The sequence below is a fragment of the Streptopelia decaocto genome (assembly GCF_964273445.1).
Source record: "Streptopelia decaocto genome assembly, chromosome: Z".
Lineage (NCBI taxonomy): Eukaryota > Metazoa > Chordata > Aves > Columbiformes > Columbidae > Streptopelia > Streptopelia decaocto.
Genome location: NC_138657.1, coordinates 19,845,387 through 19,862,175, shown reverse-complemented (window position 1 = coordinate 19,862,175; position 16,789 = coordinate 19,845,387). Strand labels below are relative to the sequence as shown.

The 16,789-nt window shown below is 37.0% G+C and overlaps 1 protein-coding gene across 2 annotated transcripts in view; it reads right to left on the bottom strand.

Annotated features, from left to right (window-relative positions):
• Positions 1–5,680: 5,680 nt before the first annotated feature.
• The window catches only part of ZDHHC21 (zDHHC palmitoyltransferase 21), a 47,583-nt gene continuing 36,474 nt past the window's right edge, over positions 5,681–16,789 (bottom strand). The window contains exons 8-10 of one of the 2 annotated variants that reach the window (XM_082074977.1): positions 16,335–16,387; positions 13,403–13,446; positions 12,726–12,865 (exon numbers count right to left, since the gene is read on the bottom strand). In XM_082074977.1, coding sequence (XP_081931103.1) covers positions 13,431–13,446; positions 16,335–16,387 — 69 coding nt within the window. In that variant the 3' untranslated portion in view covers positions 12,726–12,865; positions 13,403–13,430. Of the gene's footprint in view, positions 12,866–13,402; positions 13,447–16,334; positions 16,388–16,789 lie in introns of both variants that reach the window. The other variant, XM_082074976.1, reaches the window with a different exon arrangement.

Sequence of the window (16,789 nt, the reverse complement as noted above, 5' to 3'; positions counted from 1 at the left end):
TGCCATGACACGGCAATAAAACTGCTTATTCAATAGTGTCCTTCAGCCAGACGGTGACTGCATGTTCACTTAGTATATCAAATACATATATGGCTGAAAGGCAACTTAATGATATTTTACAAGAAAGTTTAGGTAAAGAAAATGCTGACTGCTCTAAGATTCTTGCAGTTAGAAAGAACAGGACAAGTCCAATATGTTCAAAGGAAAAGCTTAAAATTTCAAATTGCAAAACAGCACATTGAAAAACTGGAAATGACAGAATCACAGAATGTTAGGGATTGGAAAGGACCTCAAAAGATCACCTAGTCCAATCCCTCCGCTGGAGCAGGAACACCTAGATGAGGTTACACAGGAATGGAAAAATGGAAAAAGCCAGTTTATAACTAAAGGACCAGGCTTCCAAGGTAAGTGACAGATTTCTGGTTTCTTGCCACCTTCAAGAGTCCTCTTCTAGGAGACTGCAGAAGAGCTGAATGAAATTATACTGTCTATTTTTCATAAACCTGGTTAAGATCTTGAATTTACAATGTATTTATGCATCTGCTGTGACAGGTGAGTGAAGACTATAAGGAGTTACTTCCAGAAAGAAGTTCTGCAAGACACTGCAAGTGAGACTTTGATGTGAACAGATACAGGCTAGGTTATTGGTCCACCAGCCTGAACTCTTGGAAGGAAAAAAAAATGGAAAGAGAGGGAGTAAAAATTTTACAGTTATCTCAGAAAACCAGTTGTCTGTATTATGACTGACTTCCACATTTTAACTTATCTCCTTATATCTCCAAAGAATAACAACTCCTTACAGACCTATGATGCAACTAACGAGCATGGGACAGAGAAGATAGATTTCTGTCAGTAAAGGAGTATATATTGAGTATTTGGAGAAAGATTACTTCTCAGCAACAAATACCTATCATAGTACATTAATCAAACTTTTTATGAATGTGAGATAGAAATATAGAATCCTACATAATTTTTAATACAAGATATTCCCTCCTCCTCTCTTTAAATGTTCCTACGTATGCAACTACTGGAAGAAAAAGAGCTGATCACAGAACCATAGAACAGTTTGGGTTGGAAGGGACCTTCAAAGTTCATCTAGTCCAACCCCCTTCAACCTGATCTTCAACTAGATCAGGTTGCTCAGGGCCCCTGGCCTTGAATGTCTCCAGGGATGAGGCATCTACCACACCTCTGGGCAACCTGTGCCTGTTTTTCACCATCCTCATTGGAAAAAATTTTTTCCTCATGTCTAGCCTGAATCTCCCCTCCTTTAGTTTAAGACCATTACCCCTTGTCCTATCACAATGGGCCCTGCTAAAAAGTGTGTCCTCATTTTTCTTATAGGTCCCTTTTAAGTACTGAGAAGCTTCTATTCTCCAGGCTGAACAACCCAAACATCTCACAGGAGAGGTGTTCCAGGCTTCTGATCATTTTTGTGGCCCTTTCTGGTGGGAAAACTTACTCAAATATTTTTTGCAATTACAGTATTTAAAAATAACTTTTTCTAGGCTTCAAAAGCTTTGTTTTAAAGACAGCAAAATAGAAGAAGATCAATTAAAGATATTTGTGCAGTTATTCAGGTATTTGTCAATTCTAAAAAGAGGGGATGACATGAATAATGAAGACTGACAGAAGACTGTCTTCACCAACTTTTTCCTTTCTATAGTCACACCTCAAGAACTGTAACTCAGAAGATTACCCATGCCAAAAATACAGGAGATATTTTTCTTTGGAATAGGGTTATTTTTGTTTATTAACAGCACTTCCAAAGTGACCTTAAAAAGGTCTTCCTATAATATAATTTTGCAATTTTATGCTTCTGTATAGAGGTAATAAATTTTACAGCCCAAGATTAGATAAAAAATAAATTTTGAAAAGCAAAAAGCCACATGAGAGAAATATGACTGGCACTAGCTTAGCTGATGAAATCTCTCACATGTGGCTTCTCTTGTATATTACTACTGGTAAGTAAGGTACACTTGAGTCGCTATCTGTCCGTCAGTTATGATACTTCTAAGTAAGATATTTATACATCCATCAGAATATTGAGTCCCAACTCAGAGTGTGGAGGAATCCTGCTCTTTAGCAGGCCCAGCCAAAATGAGTGTTAGACTCTCTAGTCAGACTCTTCAATCCTGAATTTTCCAGCAAAACAGTTTGACTTAGAGATGTGATCAACATCGGCATAGTAAGTTGAACTTACTTATCCACAGCATGTAGAAAACTAACATACGTGCAAAAAGACTTGCAGATATTACCTGCATTTAACTTAAGGCAAGACATATTTTTACCTCAAGACCCTGAGTGTCATTGAGGCTTACATTTTTTTGATTGGTTCTCCCTTGTTTATTTAAATCAGATACTGCTGCCAGAGAGCTGCAGTGTAAAATTTTCTGAGTCGTGTTATTACTCATTGTCTTGTTAAAATACACTCGAAACCTCTTCCTCTTCACAAGAGAAATCATTAATGTTTTAATCGAGTGTGAAAAAGGAGGAAATTTATTTTCTGATCTTTCTTTCTCTTGGGAACACAAGGATAGAAAGCAAAACTATTTTATTGTCAGTAGATATTTGGTGAACTGTCGTAACTGGAAATAATGTTAGAAAAAGAAAGTCAATGAAATAGATCAACTTTTTGAATTCTCTGCATAGAGCAAGACTAGAGGCAAAAGGAAATGGACACTGGATGCACTAGACACCTGCTACCTGGTCCCTAGAAAAGGAAGTTACAGGAGTGAATTCTGGAGTTAAGGCCTCCATTGAAGACACTGTGGGAGTCGGGACTCTGCGAATGGCAATCGCGGGCACACAAGATGTGCTGGAACTACTCAGAGCTGGCAAGAACACTAAACACCCCAGAGGACTGCTCTAACTGCAATCCTCTGCTCAAAGATATGAAGAATCACTTGCTATAGCCATGATGTAGTGACGGCTGCTGCTGTAGGTGGTGTATCCTGCCCACATACCACAGCTGCATTTGGTCTGGATCATTTGAAGGCTCTGGAGAACAATCACCCATGTCCCACAGCAGGGAAGGAAGCAAGTGTGCAGCTCCTCAGGCAGAGGCAGTTCAGGGCCACGGGGACCCATTGCTCTGGTCTTCCTGGGAGCTCCGGGAATCCAGTATGGGATCATGGCCTTGGCTTCTGTGTCACAAGACACTGCAGCACCTGTGGCAGCACTCGGGTAGGGGATCGCAGCTCCACCTGAGACAAACAGAGGTCATGCAGAGAACTGAAGGCAGATCTTCTGAGTCCTAGACTTGTCTAGCCCAGTGTGTTAGCATCCATCAGCCACCAAAACAAATTATCCAATTTCACTTTCACAGGGCTCAAATTACTGCACTGTCTGCACTGACACCAGTTGGACAAAAAGAGGAGCCTGTCACCCAAAGGGCAGCCAACAGGCTGTGGAAGCAGGGATTGTGGCCGCAGCTACAGGAAAATCCTAGCTTCATGCAATAAAAGAAGTGAAGTTGTGACGCATATCCTAAACAGCAAGATCGTGTCATATTTGAGGATAAATTATTAATTAGGCTTGAACAAGTTGTTATTCCTCAGCAGCACCTGTCCATTTTATTTTACGTTCAGCTCTGTGAGAATGAAATACAGGCTGAAACAGGCTTACTGCATACACAGCCTATTGCTGCATGTGTCTGACCTTAAACTAATCCTTCAGCAAAGGAAATGTTTTTGTGAGGGGAAGTCTGATGAGAAAAATATTGTGAAACTAGAGGACGTACAAAGAATGTGCTGTGACTGATAAAAATTCTGGCCTTTTTTTTTTTCTTTTTTGTAGCTCAGTTGTATTTTATTCAGACTAGCACACCCTCCGTGCTTCCTCAAGCCTGTTTACTCAGCTGGATGTCCACAGGGTCCAATTTTCCCCCCAATTGCCCTTGCACACCAACATAATTGCAGCTCATATGGATAATTGGTCAGCCTACAGCAGTGTTTGCACGCATTTGTTCATCTGCACTACCTAGCAGCCTCTTAAAATGAATTTACAGACTCAGAGTAACATTGAATACTTTGTTTCATTCAGTTTATCACAGGACAAAACACACCAAGGAACACTTCCAGAGGCTTTAGGCATTAAAAATACCGCAGTGTACACATTAAAATTATTTTTATGGGCAAGAGGGAATAAATATCTATTTCCACACATCAAAAAGAAGGCACACACTCATGTCAGTTGTATCTAATTTGTAAATACTAAACTAAATAAATTTCGCAGCAGGGATCAACCAGATTTGAAATTATTATGTGTGGAAAAGAGGCCCATTGAAACTTCATACCGGAGAAACCAAAATTGTTGCAGCAGGCAGGACAGCTTTTTCTGGAATACACACCAAGCACAGAATTTCACAGGCTGGTTTTATGCTGTTGTGGGAGGATCAGCATTTTTATTCCTGTTATTACCAGAATCCGGTTCTTGGGTTGAAACAGAAGACACAAGCCTTGTGCCACAAACCGTCATCATGTAGTTTGTGACCACTTATTCATGAAGTGCTGCACTTCAGCTATTTTAATTGTTTCCTTGCAGGCACAGCCACTGGCTTTTTTTCTCTGGCTCACTATTCCTGCAGTGGATCTTTCCAGGTGTCTAAAATCTTCAGTTTTACAGCTGAGACCACTGCTGACACCGCACCCAGCAACTTCTATTTTATTCCTCTCTCCTACATTTTTCTGTGGCCACTAATACTTCTGCACTTCTTTTTACATGTCTGAATCCAGTATCTCATTTGAAAGAGACCAAAGCGTGTGTAACCTCTCTGCTTCAAATTCTGACAAAAATTCACATGTACACAAACAGAACTGTTGCTGATTCAGAGCCATTTACCTCTCTTTAAAAGTGTTCCAAGAATGACTATGAGCTATGTATAAAAACATACAAGCCAGAAGTTGTTCGGGGTTTTTTTTAAATCTCTATTGTTGCAATTTGAAAAATGTCAATTTATACAAGTTTTAGTTTATACCTACAAAAAGAAGGTTCTACTCTGATAGCAGTTACACAGAACTGTGAACTGTGTCTTGGCATAAATACGCAAGAAGATGCCTGGGTCTCTTGTGCCAGGGTCTCCTGTGCTTGTACCCCCGATCAGCACAGTCTGGAGATGTGATTGTTTTTACCTTATATAACAAGAGCAGAAAGTAAAAACAAAAAAAGGGGGGAGGGTGGGGAGAAGAACTGGGAAAGGGAGCGAAGGAGGGTTAAGGCATCAGTATAGCTGCATACACATAGATTAATGATTTAGGCAAGAAATTTAACCAACACAATAACTAGTAGTGTTATACCAATGAATACGCCTACCAGAGAAAGTTTTTGGTGCTGCCACTAACACTCATTTTTTCTCTCAAAAACAAACAAGCAAACAAACAAAACCAACCAAACAAAAAAAAAAAACAACAAACAAACAACCAAACAAACAAAAAACAACAAACACAAAAACCAAGGCTTAGACAATAAGTACCTCACTAACTATTCAGTGGTTTTTCACAGTTCAGTTTTCCAAAATTATCATTTGGCACTAGAGCTTAATCTTGTCACAATAAAAAATACTGTGTATTGACAGTAATTTATAAAAGAAATAGGAAAATCTAAAAAATGATCTGGAAAGTATTAGCAAAGTGTTTACACAACTTTAAACCAATGTCAATTAAATCCAACGGAGAAAAAGAAACTTTGTGTTTTTTTAATTTAAAAATAAGTTTTGTAAAAAATACAGTGCAGAAGAAATCTCAATAGGAATTTTAAAAATTACATAATTTAAATAAATCTGAAAAGCAAAACCGGAAGTATTACATGAATAAAAAGAAATAAAAGACAATACATTGTTTTTCAGTTGGACATACTCTTGCACTTTTAGACTTAATTAAAAGAATACCAGAGTAAATTTTCCTGGTTTGATATTATTCAGCCATTCACCTCATACATTACCCAGTCAGGCGTAACCAGTGTTAGACTTTTTAATTTTCAACAAGTCTAGTATGAACATTATTTAACATTGTCTGAAAACAGTCAAGATCAAACAAAGAACAAATTAGTAAAACTCAATTGCATCCCCATGTGTGAACTACAAAATTCAGAATGCTAATTTACAAAAATCAGTATTATTTGGCTATGTGGCACTTAGATTGAAGCTGTTAAGGAGAAAGAGTGATGATTTTCTCTCTATACACTAGACCGTTATCTACAGTATATCAGTCTTGTGAATGTGCATAGAAATATTTATTCACACAGAAACTCACATTAATTACAATTTAAGTTTTGGATTTGCTGACTCAAAAAGCACATATTCTACTGTAAATCTAAATTATTCTTACAGTTATACAGGCAGTGCTTAGATGGCCCTTGTTGCAACAGCTGACTGATCAATCTGCCATAGTTTGGCAAGGCCGACACAAGATGCCATTGAGCAACTTCAGCAGACGTGAAGTCCTCGGCCTAACAGACCTCACAGATACAAGTACCTGCAAATGCTCAGCCACTGAGAAGTAGTACAAAAATCTTTTGAAGAACAATGCTTTCTGAATCCTTGATCAGGCAGTATGTCGTGCAATTATGGACACTGTATTTAGAAGTCCCAATTCTTCCCAAAAGCGTCACTTGCCATCACTTGAACAGTTTTGACGTCTTGACATTTTGACTAATTTAGAATGAGATTTGACTTATTAGTGTAAGAGACCTAATTAAATTTATTTTTGCAAATGCAGGAGACAATTCCCAGTATGTTTTCTGCACTCTTAACTATTAAAACTATTAACCTTACATACCACATGTATAAAATAGTCAACATGATAATGAGGCACCCGACATACTGTGTGGCAGTGACAATTGTAATTACATTTTGATATAAACAGCATACCAAGCGGGAATTTGTCACATTTCATCTGTTTTAAATAACTTTAAATAGCACTGAAATAATCCTTTGCAATGCCTGTATATTTTCAAATAAGTACATTTTTAATAATTTGCATAGACAAATATTTCTAGCATTGTACTTTACATATTGATAATTTCCTAATGACTGTAAAGCAAAAGATTGCATCTATATCTAAATCCCCATATCAATATCATGAATTATTTTACCCTGAACATGATAATGTGACTGTGAATTATCTGAATTATCCTGAATCATCCTGGATTTTTCTGAATGAGAATGGCAACATGATTCATCATGGTGTTTCATTAACCATGTGTTTAGAGACTAATGGGTAAAAACTAATTATCAGGAGCATCTGAAGAACAGCTCAGAACACACATTTTAAAACAGTTATGTCTGTTAATAAGGACTGAACCACAGAAGATCAGGTTTATTCTTAAAATTCTGAGTATGTGAGAACTCAAGTCTCATGACCAGACCAATTTTAAAAAGTTATTTTTTGACACCAGAGCCATGGATGTCCAGCTGCTAAATGTACCTGTGGCAGCAGCAGAACATTGCATGTACTGTCTTAGACCAGGAGATACTGACTCAGGCAACAACAAAGTAAAAGCAACTTTCATTACATACAAATAATGTTTAAGGTTACAAGAAGCTCCAGGTGTGCTTTATTACAGTAAAAAAGGCAGTACTTGTTCAAAACCCATCAAAAGGTGTGACAACTTCTTTCTGTGTATTTCAGTGTACAGAATCCATAACAGATTTCAAATTTCTTAAGCAATTGACAGCTTGCTCTCAACCCAAACCCAAATGGAACCAGAGAATCTCAATTTTCTTTTTTAATTTATATTTTTTTAATCACAGCAATACTCCAAAAGCTCCACACCTTCCCAGGCTACCACAGTGCCTATTCTGGCCAAGATGATATTAATTTGACTGCTGGCCAGAATATTTTATGCTGATGTGTGCTCAATGGAAAGACAGAAAAAGAACCATAGAAGTTGAAAGTAAGCAGAGGAAGGAACAGAACTCATTAAAGGCTGTAACTTTGCTATGGGAGAGAATTCATGACAACAGAAGTGATTTTGTCTGGGTAAATGAGGCTCAAGTACACTCAAGAAAGGTCCGATCTTTACATGATCACAATGGTAAATGCTCACAAGCAGAATTCTTCCTAGGTCAAGGAAATGCTCATTTGCACTCTGCAGTGACCTTCCCTACTATGTAGACATTTTACTGAAATACTGAATGTCAAATAGCAAATATTTTGGACAAACGACCCAGAGCTGAATGAGAAGTCATTATCATCCTGATTTTATGGGAGACACTACCTGCAGCTTCAGCCTCTGAGTTACCAACAGCTTATTTTTAAATTTAACTCTCCCTTTTTCGAATACAAAAATTCATCATGTCATTAATGCCAAGAATCAACTACTTGCAGGAACACTAAGCTAAACTTAAGCAAGTCATCTGCCTAAAACAAAGTGCAAAGTAAGCTTCTAGAGATGTTTCAAAGGTCCTTCAAGAATTAACACTAGTTAGCACACACAAAATCTAAGGGACATCAATGGATAATCTCAAAGGGTGACAAAATGAACCTCTACCTCCTACCTGTCCACTAACCTGATGCAGCGGGAAGATAATAAATTGAGGCCTACCATGCCTTGAAAAAGCACACCGTGTGCCCACTACTCATCCAAACTAGTTAAGAGCTAAAAGAGATCTACAAAGTGGCTGTCAGGCACAATTAACAGCAATGTATATTGAGGGCAGACAAGCAAAACCCTTTCAGAGGGATATGGTCTGACTGAGAAGGGACAGGCCCTGAGAAGTTTATATACTGAGCTTGTGGTATTTATACACATCTGTCTTACATTGGTATACACTGGCACGCTATAGCACGAAACAAAGTATGAATTCTTAATTTCTGAAAAGTATAATTTACTAAATAAAAGTGGACAGCTGTAAGATGAACATTGAAAAGCATAATATAATGACAGCATGTATATTTAACTGCAACCTCACTTCATTTGGTAAACTTTGGTAATGAATCAAAACAATTCTTTTGGCCCTATCATCTCCATTTTCGCTCTGCTTTTATTAATCCTCCCTTCACATTATCCCACTTCAGGTTCAATACAAGGAGCAAGCTGCCTAGATCAGATTCTATCCTACCAGTTCTTAGATAGTTTCTTACTCATGAATCCTCCTCACGACTGAACATCATTGTGTATTTCAACTACTCTACCAGCTGTTTGATGGAACCTGTCCTTCAAATGAACAGATCAGAGGATAGGTTGGTAAATACTATTTGATGCTGCATCTTTTATTTTAGACATCAAGATTTTTCAAATGAAATCTCAAATCTCTGATAATATGGAAGACAGCAAAGTGGCATTGTTGAGTCCTACCAGTTATTTTCAAATGTTTTCAGATGGCTTTTCATTAGTGTTTTGACATCTCTTTGTCACCCTCAGGAAATCAAGTATTGTTAAGTTCATAGCTAATATCCGATGTCCTCAATAAAGCATGTATAGTTCTGATGTTACATTAGGATGAAATACACCAATACTGTCTATGAGATTTATTTAAATGAATAACAATGACAAACGACTAACTAGTCTTCAGAATGCAGTGTCAACTAAAATAAAAAAATCATGAAAGGCAGATGGAGAGAAATAAGTGAGATTTCAAAGGTTCAGTTCAAAGGATTTCAAGGTTTGAAGGATTTCAAATTATATCACAAAAGACTACCTGATCTTTTCCTGCTGGAAAAAACCCTTCTAAGAATCAGTTTCAGAAACTTTACTCTAATAAACATGGTAAGGTTATTGGCTAAAAAAAATTAAAACATTTTTGTTACTTTTACACTTTTAAAGGCCTGTCATTCAAAGAATAAAGCTTGGTGTCTCCTAAAAATGAAGCTTCTCCAAATTCTCCCTTCCCGTCTCCATATAATCAGAAACTAGATAAAAAATAAACTAGCTGCCTTAATCATATTACACATTGATTCCTAATGTTAAGGATGAATGGGAGACTGAGAAAAAATATATTTACCAAAAAAATGCAACAATACAAACACATTTGAGAAAATATGAGTCTATGAAACTACCACTTTCATTTGCGAATCAGGCAAGACTTTGATGTACATCATCTGCTTAGCTGGATACCTGATACTTCAGTCTCAAGGTTCTTCTTTTGGTCATTTGAGTGAGCACCTTAGAATTTACAGATTTTTGATCTATCAATTACAACCACCAATTACAACACCCAAACCACACAGTTCTTCCTCACAGTTCCCACTGCATCACAACGTAAGAGGGCCGACAGAGGGGGTGTGGAGCGTGAAGGAGCATCCCCGTGGAGGACAACCACCCACCCACATGTGGGATACACCGTGGGCATTTGCACCTACAGTCTATAGGTCCTTCAGAGCATGTTCAAGCCCGATCTGTGCCATATCAGCGTTGGTTTCTGATGTTTGGTACCTTCTTTAGTTTAAGAATGCAGGAATATAGCACACAATATGGTATCTGGGCTGCTGGTGGATTTTTATCCTGACAAAGCTGGCAAAATTTAATGGTCTCATTACTTCACTGTATATCATGTACAAAAATTAAATACACTGTTTATAACTAAGGTTCCTACTGTCGAGCAGATTCCGTTCTTCGTGCATTGTTAAATTAGCTGAAAAAATGATACTAAAACCAGAAAGAATAATTATATGCCCCCACAGTAAATGTATCAAGAACAGTTAAATTTTGATCTTCTTTCTCAATTAGCTTCAGAATTGTATGATTTGCTAACTAAAATAATTGATTGGCATCAAAAACTTTATAAAGTTGCCATTTTTTGCTCATAAAACAAAACTGCTATTGTTGCCCTGTGTGTTTCAGAGACACTTTTGTAGTGGAATTCCTTAAAAAAAAAAAAAAGAGAGAATACAGCCATTACTTTATAATGTATATGCACATTCTTTTTAATTTCAAGCACTGCTCCAGCCTTTCCATTCACTTTCCTCAAGCTTCCTTTTGTTTAAACATTGCTGCCAATATCACCTTAAAGTCTAAATTCACACCTAAAAATGATGTGGAAAAAAAGTTTACATATTAGTCTTGAAATTTAAATGAATAAAATATTGCATCTATTTTTAAAAGCAGAAGGAAAATGAAGTTGGTTCAAATATTAGAAGTTTACAAAAGTTTAAAACTTGAGTGATTTTTAACATGCAACTTCTGGAACATTCAATGGATCATCAAAATCTGTTAATTCAGTAAAGGGACACCGAACATTGGTAGTGACTGTGTTAAGATTTTAAAAGGGCTGATCTAAATATTTGTTATGAATACCACTCATGACAAATCTAGCCCTTCTTTTTGAATGAACTGTTCACAAACAAACAATTGCTGTCTCCATACACAACCTGTGTATATTACATCCTGCATCCTGATTCTGTGCTGCCTTATTATCCTGTTGCATGACTGTCATTTCAGATGGATCCTAGTACTGTTGAACTAGAAAACAAAGGAAGCAGACAACTGAAAACAACAAAGCTGTGAATTTCTCATAAAAATCCACAGAGATTTCAAAAATAATATTTTGGTGATATATGTATAGATACAGAAGACTATAATAAATGACACAGTTTTTCTAAATACAGCAAAACTAAGCCTGTACTTTGGGACTCATCATCATTTCACCAGAGGCAATCTTAAGGATGGTTACTTTGGTTAACTACTTCAATAATTAAAGGGCCCAGAACAAGCTATCGCATATCAACATACTACCCTATCAAAACAGTTAATATACTTTACTATATATGTTTGTAGCAAATATCTATATTTATGTATAAATATTTTAAAATATTTTCACACATATTTCCAATATACAAACACTTAGACCAATCTCAGCTAATCATGACTAAACAAAACTAAATATAAAATTTATAACTTTATTAACAATATACTTTTATTTATGATACATTAAGCCAACTAATTAAACCTGCATTTTTAAAAAGTAATCATTCTAGTATTTGCATACCATACAACTTCTTTGTTGAATTATTGCAAAGACATCCTTTGGATATAGGGAAAACATGCTTTCTATCTGCATGTTTTACCCTGGAATATTTCACCTCTCTTATCAACACAAAGACATGAATATTTTTCACTAAGATCTTATCTATGCAGAAAGATAGCTGTAGGTTGCAAAACTTCTATACATAAACACCTAAATTTACAGATATTTATAAAAACCTCTCTGAGAAAGGTTTAGAAAGAAGTCTCCCTTGGACTGAAATGTTACCTTTCATAGTGTGGTGCTGCAGGATTACTATTGCATATCATAAATAAAAGGCAGTATCACAGAATTTTAAACATATGTAGCAGAAAAAAAGACATTAATATTATGTAAATAGACCTACTGATGAAAACAATAAAAAAAAAAAATCAAGGCAGAATAAGACACTTGGTGAGAAAGATAACAATAGATATAAAAATTCAGTGTTTTCTACCAAAAAAAAAAAAAAAAAATCAAAAGAGCCAGTATCAAATAAATGCAGTAACACTGCATTCCAGTCATTTGGTTTTGATATGAACCTCACAGATTAAAGAAATCCCTTTGGAAAACTAATCTGAAAGAAAATACACCTAAAGTTAAACATACAACTTGTATTAATCTCAGAACAGAATCAAGACCACCATTAAAATAAAGCCTGGGGCACGTTGTGATGCCTGCAATTGGTGTGTGGATTTTAATTGACTTGAAGGCTGTCATAGTCCTATTATCATAAAACCTGTAATGCATTTCCAGCATGGAGGACCCATCTGTGCCCACCATCCATCTGTTTAGACGTGATTGGCAAAGTGGTAGGGAACTCGCAGTGGTTGCCTCTGCCTGAAAGGAATAAACCACAGGATCTTCCAGTGAGTGCCAAAAACTTCTGAGAAGGTCTGCTGCCATGGCTTTCGTGGCCTCGATCTACAGAAGACAGCATTATTAGTGAAAGACAGCATGCCCACGGTGCACTTCACTCAGCTAGAACAATGCAGGGTGGCTGGGGATCCAACACTGAACTCTGATGAATTGTGTCCCAGCATCACAAATACAGCTTTTCTTTCATTATGGCACGCAGCTGAGACTTAACTTCGGAGAACAGAAACTATTTGTGTTGTAAATCAACCGAAGAGAACTTTTGAAGCAGAGGAGAACCTCAGAATCAATGAAAAGTATGTCAAGACACAGCAGAAAGTGTCTTTTGATCTGTACTTTCGAAAGAAAATAAAGTTCCACTGGCTTTGGGTAGGGAGGGAAAGGGAATAACATGAGACTACTTTGTGTACAACCAATATTAAAAGATTAGTGAGCTGCTGCTAGACATAGCAAATACAGGGCACAGTATCATGCAAAATAATCTTAACAAAGTGCCTTCAGTTTCTTTTCTCTCTCACACAATTAAAAAAAGAGCTACCCCTTTATCTTTTCAGCAAATAAATGGAGAAATTTTACAGCACTTACATGTCTTCACAACAGTTTGACATTTTTTCTATACTTGTAGTGTCCTGTTGAAGAAAACACAATTAAAAGCATTTATTTTCATTCTTAACTGTTAATATGTCATCATGAAACCAACTAAAGAAAGCAGGGAATCAATGCTTAGTGTAGACTGCTTTGGCATTAGTCCAGTAGATTACATATTACTTATACACCATATTACTTTTAAACAGCTGTGAGACTATATGCACAAATTTACTCAGTCTGTTAAATGATCTTTACAAACATAATGTGAAACTAGACTGCATAGTTTTACTACAACACCACATGCCACAGACTGTCAACAAGAACTTACAACATTACTACAGCTAAAATTAAGTCAGATATTACAATTAATTCATGGGATATTTAGAATTAATGTATGTAAAGCACACTTTTGACATACTTTTCACAAGCATCCATTGCAGACTTGGAGTAGTCCACTGAGATAACTATAGGAAAATTTAGTAAAATGCAACTATTAACAGATGTATTTTGAAAAGCATGGCCTATTAAGAAGTTTTAAAATAGTTATCTTTATGAGTATTGTAATGCAAACAGCACCACTAGGAATACACCATCAGTTTCCATACTCTCTACAGGTAAATACCCAATATAAAAATTATTCTGTTAAAATGTAACAAAAACTAAGTAATTTGCAGAGTGAAGGTAACCTGCAGCTAACAGTAAATTAAATTCATACTTTTCTGAACAGAATTAATTGAGTCAGAAAGTTTTATAATTATCAATTTAAGCTTAGATCATCTCCAAATAAAACTTTTAAAACTACCAACAATACTACTTTGTTCTCACTTTTGCACTGATTATTTAATAAGAAAGTTTGCCTTTTGAGTATCACTTCAGTTTCAACTCCAGCAGTATTAGTGTTTTCAGTGCACATTCATAGTTCATTATGTCCAAAAATCAATCATGAGGTCCACAATACAATAATTGAAATATTTCTCATGGTTCCATCTCCTTTTCATAGCAGCTTGATATTTCCCTTTACTGTTCATTGATTTAGGCATACACATAATGCACCTGTCAGAATACACTAGCGTTTGAATGAAACCGAGAGCTCGCCTCTATTGTCCCAGCTACACACAGACACAAGGGCTGTGGTTTAATTAGGCTGCGACTTCATTATCATCTGGAAATACTACCTAGGAATAAAACCACACTGTGTTCCTTGATTGTCCCTGCCATCAGTGCATCCAATTCAGTGCAGGCACTGCTGGGATTCTGCCACCATCTTTCGTAAAGCTTTGAAGGCGAAGGGTGAAATGTGAGTGGGAAATAATGTACAGGAAGCTGCTTCCCTGCTTCACCAGACGTGGGTGGCATCAGCTCCCCCTGCCAAATTTTGTCCTTCTAAATCCGCTTCCTGCTCTGATGAATTTTGGAACAGGATCTCTTACCACATGCTAAATGGCAAAAATCTTAATTCTGCCCACAATCTACCCAACTGAATTCCAGGTGCACTATGGAGAAGGAGAGAAGTCTCCCCTTCTCTACGCCAACCCAACTGGATGCACAAGTTCATCCCTTTTTGTGCACGGACAACATGCCCACAGCAGACTACATAAACTATTCTGGCCCCATCATTAGGTGGATTTGAAGAACCACTCAATAGTGAGAGAGGACAGGACTGGAGGCAGTAGACTGTTAATACTGTCTGTTGTTTTGATTCTCACAGATAAACTGCTTCTCCGCTCCACTGTATGGGCCTGTCTAGATTATTCCTGTTCACCTGCACAGGTGGCAGGAAAACATGACGAGACACAAGCGGTTCTCCTCACTAGGGCAGGACCTGACTGCACAGCCAAAGGATATTCTGCTTCCTTGGGCTGGCTTTTTGTCCAGCTCTTGTCAGAACAAACACCACCTTTTCTGACCACAGAAAATCACATACAGCTTTCTGAATAAAAAGGACTAAGTAAACACAGATACTACTTCCGTGACACTTTGGTGAGGTTCTAACAGCATTTTCATGAGATGCTATAGCTCCTTCTGTAACTACAAAAATATCTCAGCTCTATGAATTATCCTGTGGTCGACCCAAAGCCACCTACCTGACAGCAAAAAACAATATTGGTATGTGTGAAAGCAATAATTGCTAACAACTTTTTTTGTACAACACAAGCATGCTAGTCCAGACTGTAATTGATTTCTAGCTATCAAAGATTTATGCCATCATTTCACAAAAGGAGCCTTAAAACAGCTTTGCATGCAGAAGTAACATACCAAAATAATACCTAAAATATGGCTTTTTGCTGTTTCTCCACATTTTTTATTCATTCATACATTTGTACTGTTCCCTAAAATACTGTATTCAAGATTTTTTGAGAAATTCCCAGGTTGGGAACTGGGGGCTGTATTTCTTTTAAATTGTTATCAGGGTATGCTAAGAGGACCTAAAAGATGCTCTTCAGGGTCTGCTTCTCTCTCAAATTAAATAAGCAAACTAAGTGAAAGCACTAAAACAGGAACTGCTGAAAATTACTGTAAGAAGAGACTGCCAAGCTTCCACACCTTTAAAACATACTAAGAACTTTAGCTGGATAGGAAGTCAAAGGAAATCCTCCCTTCCTTCCTTCTTTTTTCTATTACAATGCTAACACCTACTTTAGAGTACTTTTGCTTTACAGTAACGGAATTGGGACTGACAAGTGAATCCTTTGCTTCTGGGATACTTTTTGAGAATTAAAAAAAAGCTTTATAGCCACATTTTTAAAAGCTGTGAACTAGGGCTGGAGGGAGCGGGAGAAAACATCTCTCTGAAGTTTAGCTGCTTAGAAGTGCTAGTGACTGAACTTAAGAAAACCAAATTCCCCTCACAGCTTCCCTCCCCCAACACTGCTGCCAAACAGCTGGGTTCATCTGAAATGTACTTTCATTTGAGAGTGAATCAATTTACCTTTCCACATGAAAGTGAAACTTCACAGCACCCCAGGAAACTCGGTAGCCCCTCTGGAGACAGGAAAGGAAGGAAAGGGAGAGGGCCATGGTTGAGTTTTGGCCTGTTATTTAAGGCTTTCTTCTCCGACAGATGAATTTTTCTTCTTCTGGAGACAGGAAGATCAGAATAACCACTATTCTTCTGAATGACAAGGTGTTCTGTTCATTAACACATCTCACAAATGGCTTTCAACCAGAATATCATCTCTTTTAATTATGCATTTGATGTATAACAAGGTTTTGCTACAACATCGGTATTACTGTGTTCAGCCTAAGAGGCTTTGGCTGTCTGCATCTACTATCAGCTTGGATTACTATTAATACAAATAGAACTCCACTAAGATTTTTTTTTTTTTTTCCCAGACGCACAGCTAATGCTGATGTTAAAACCTTTTGGAGAACTGGCACTCATTC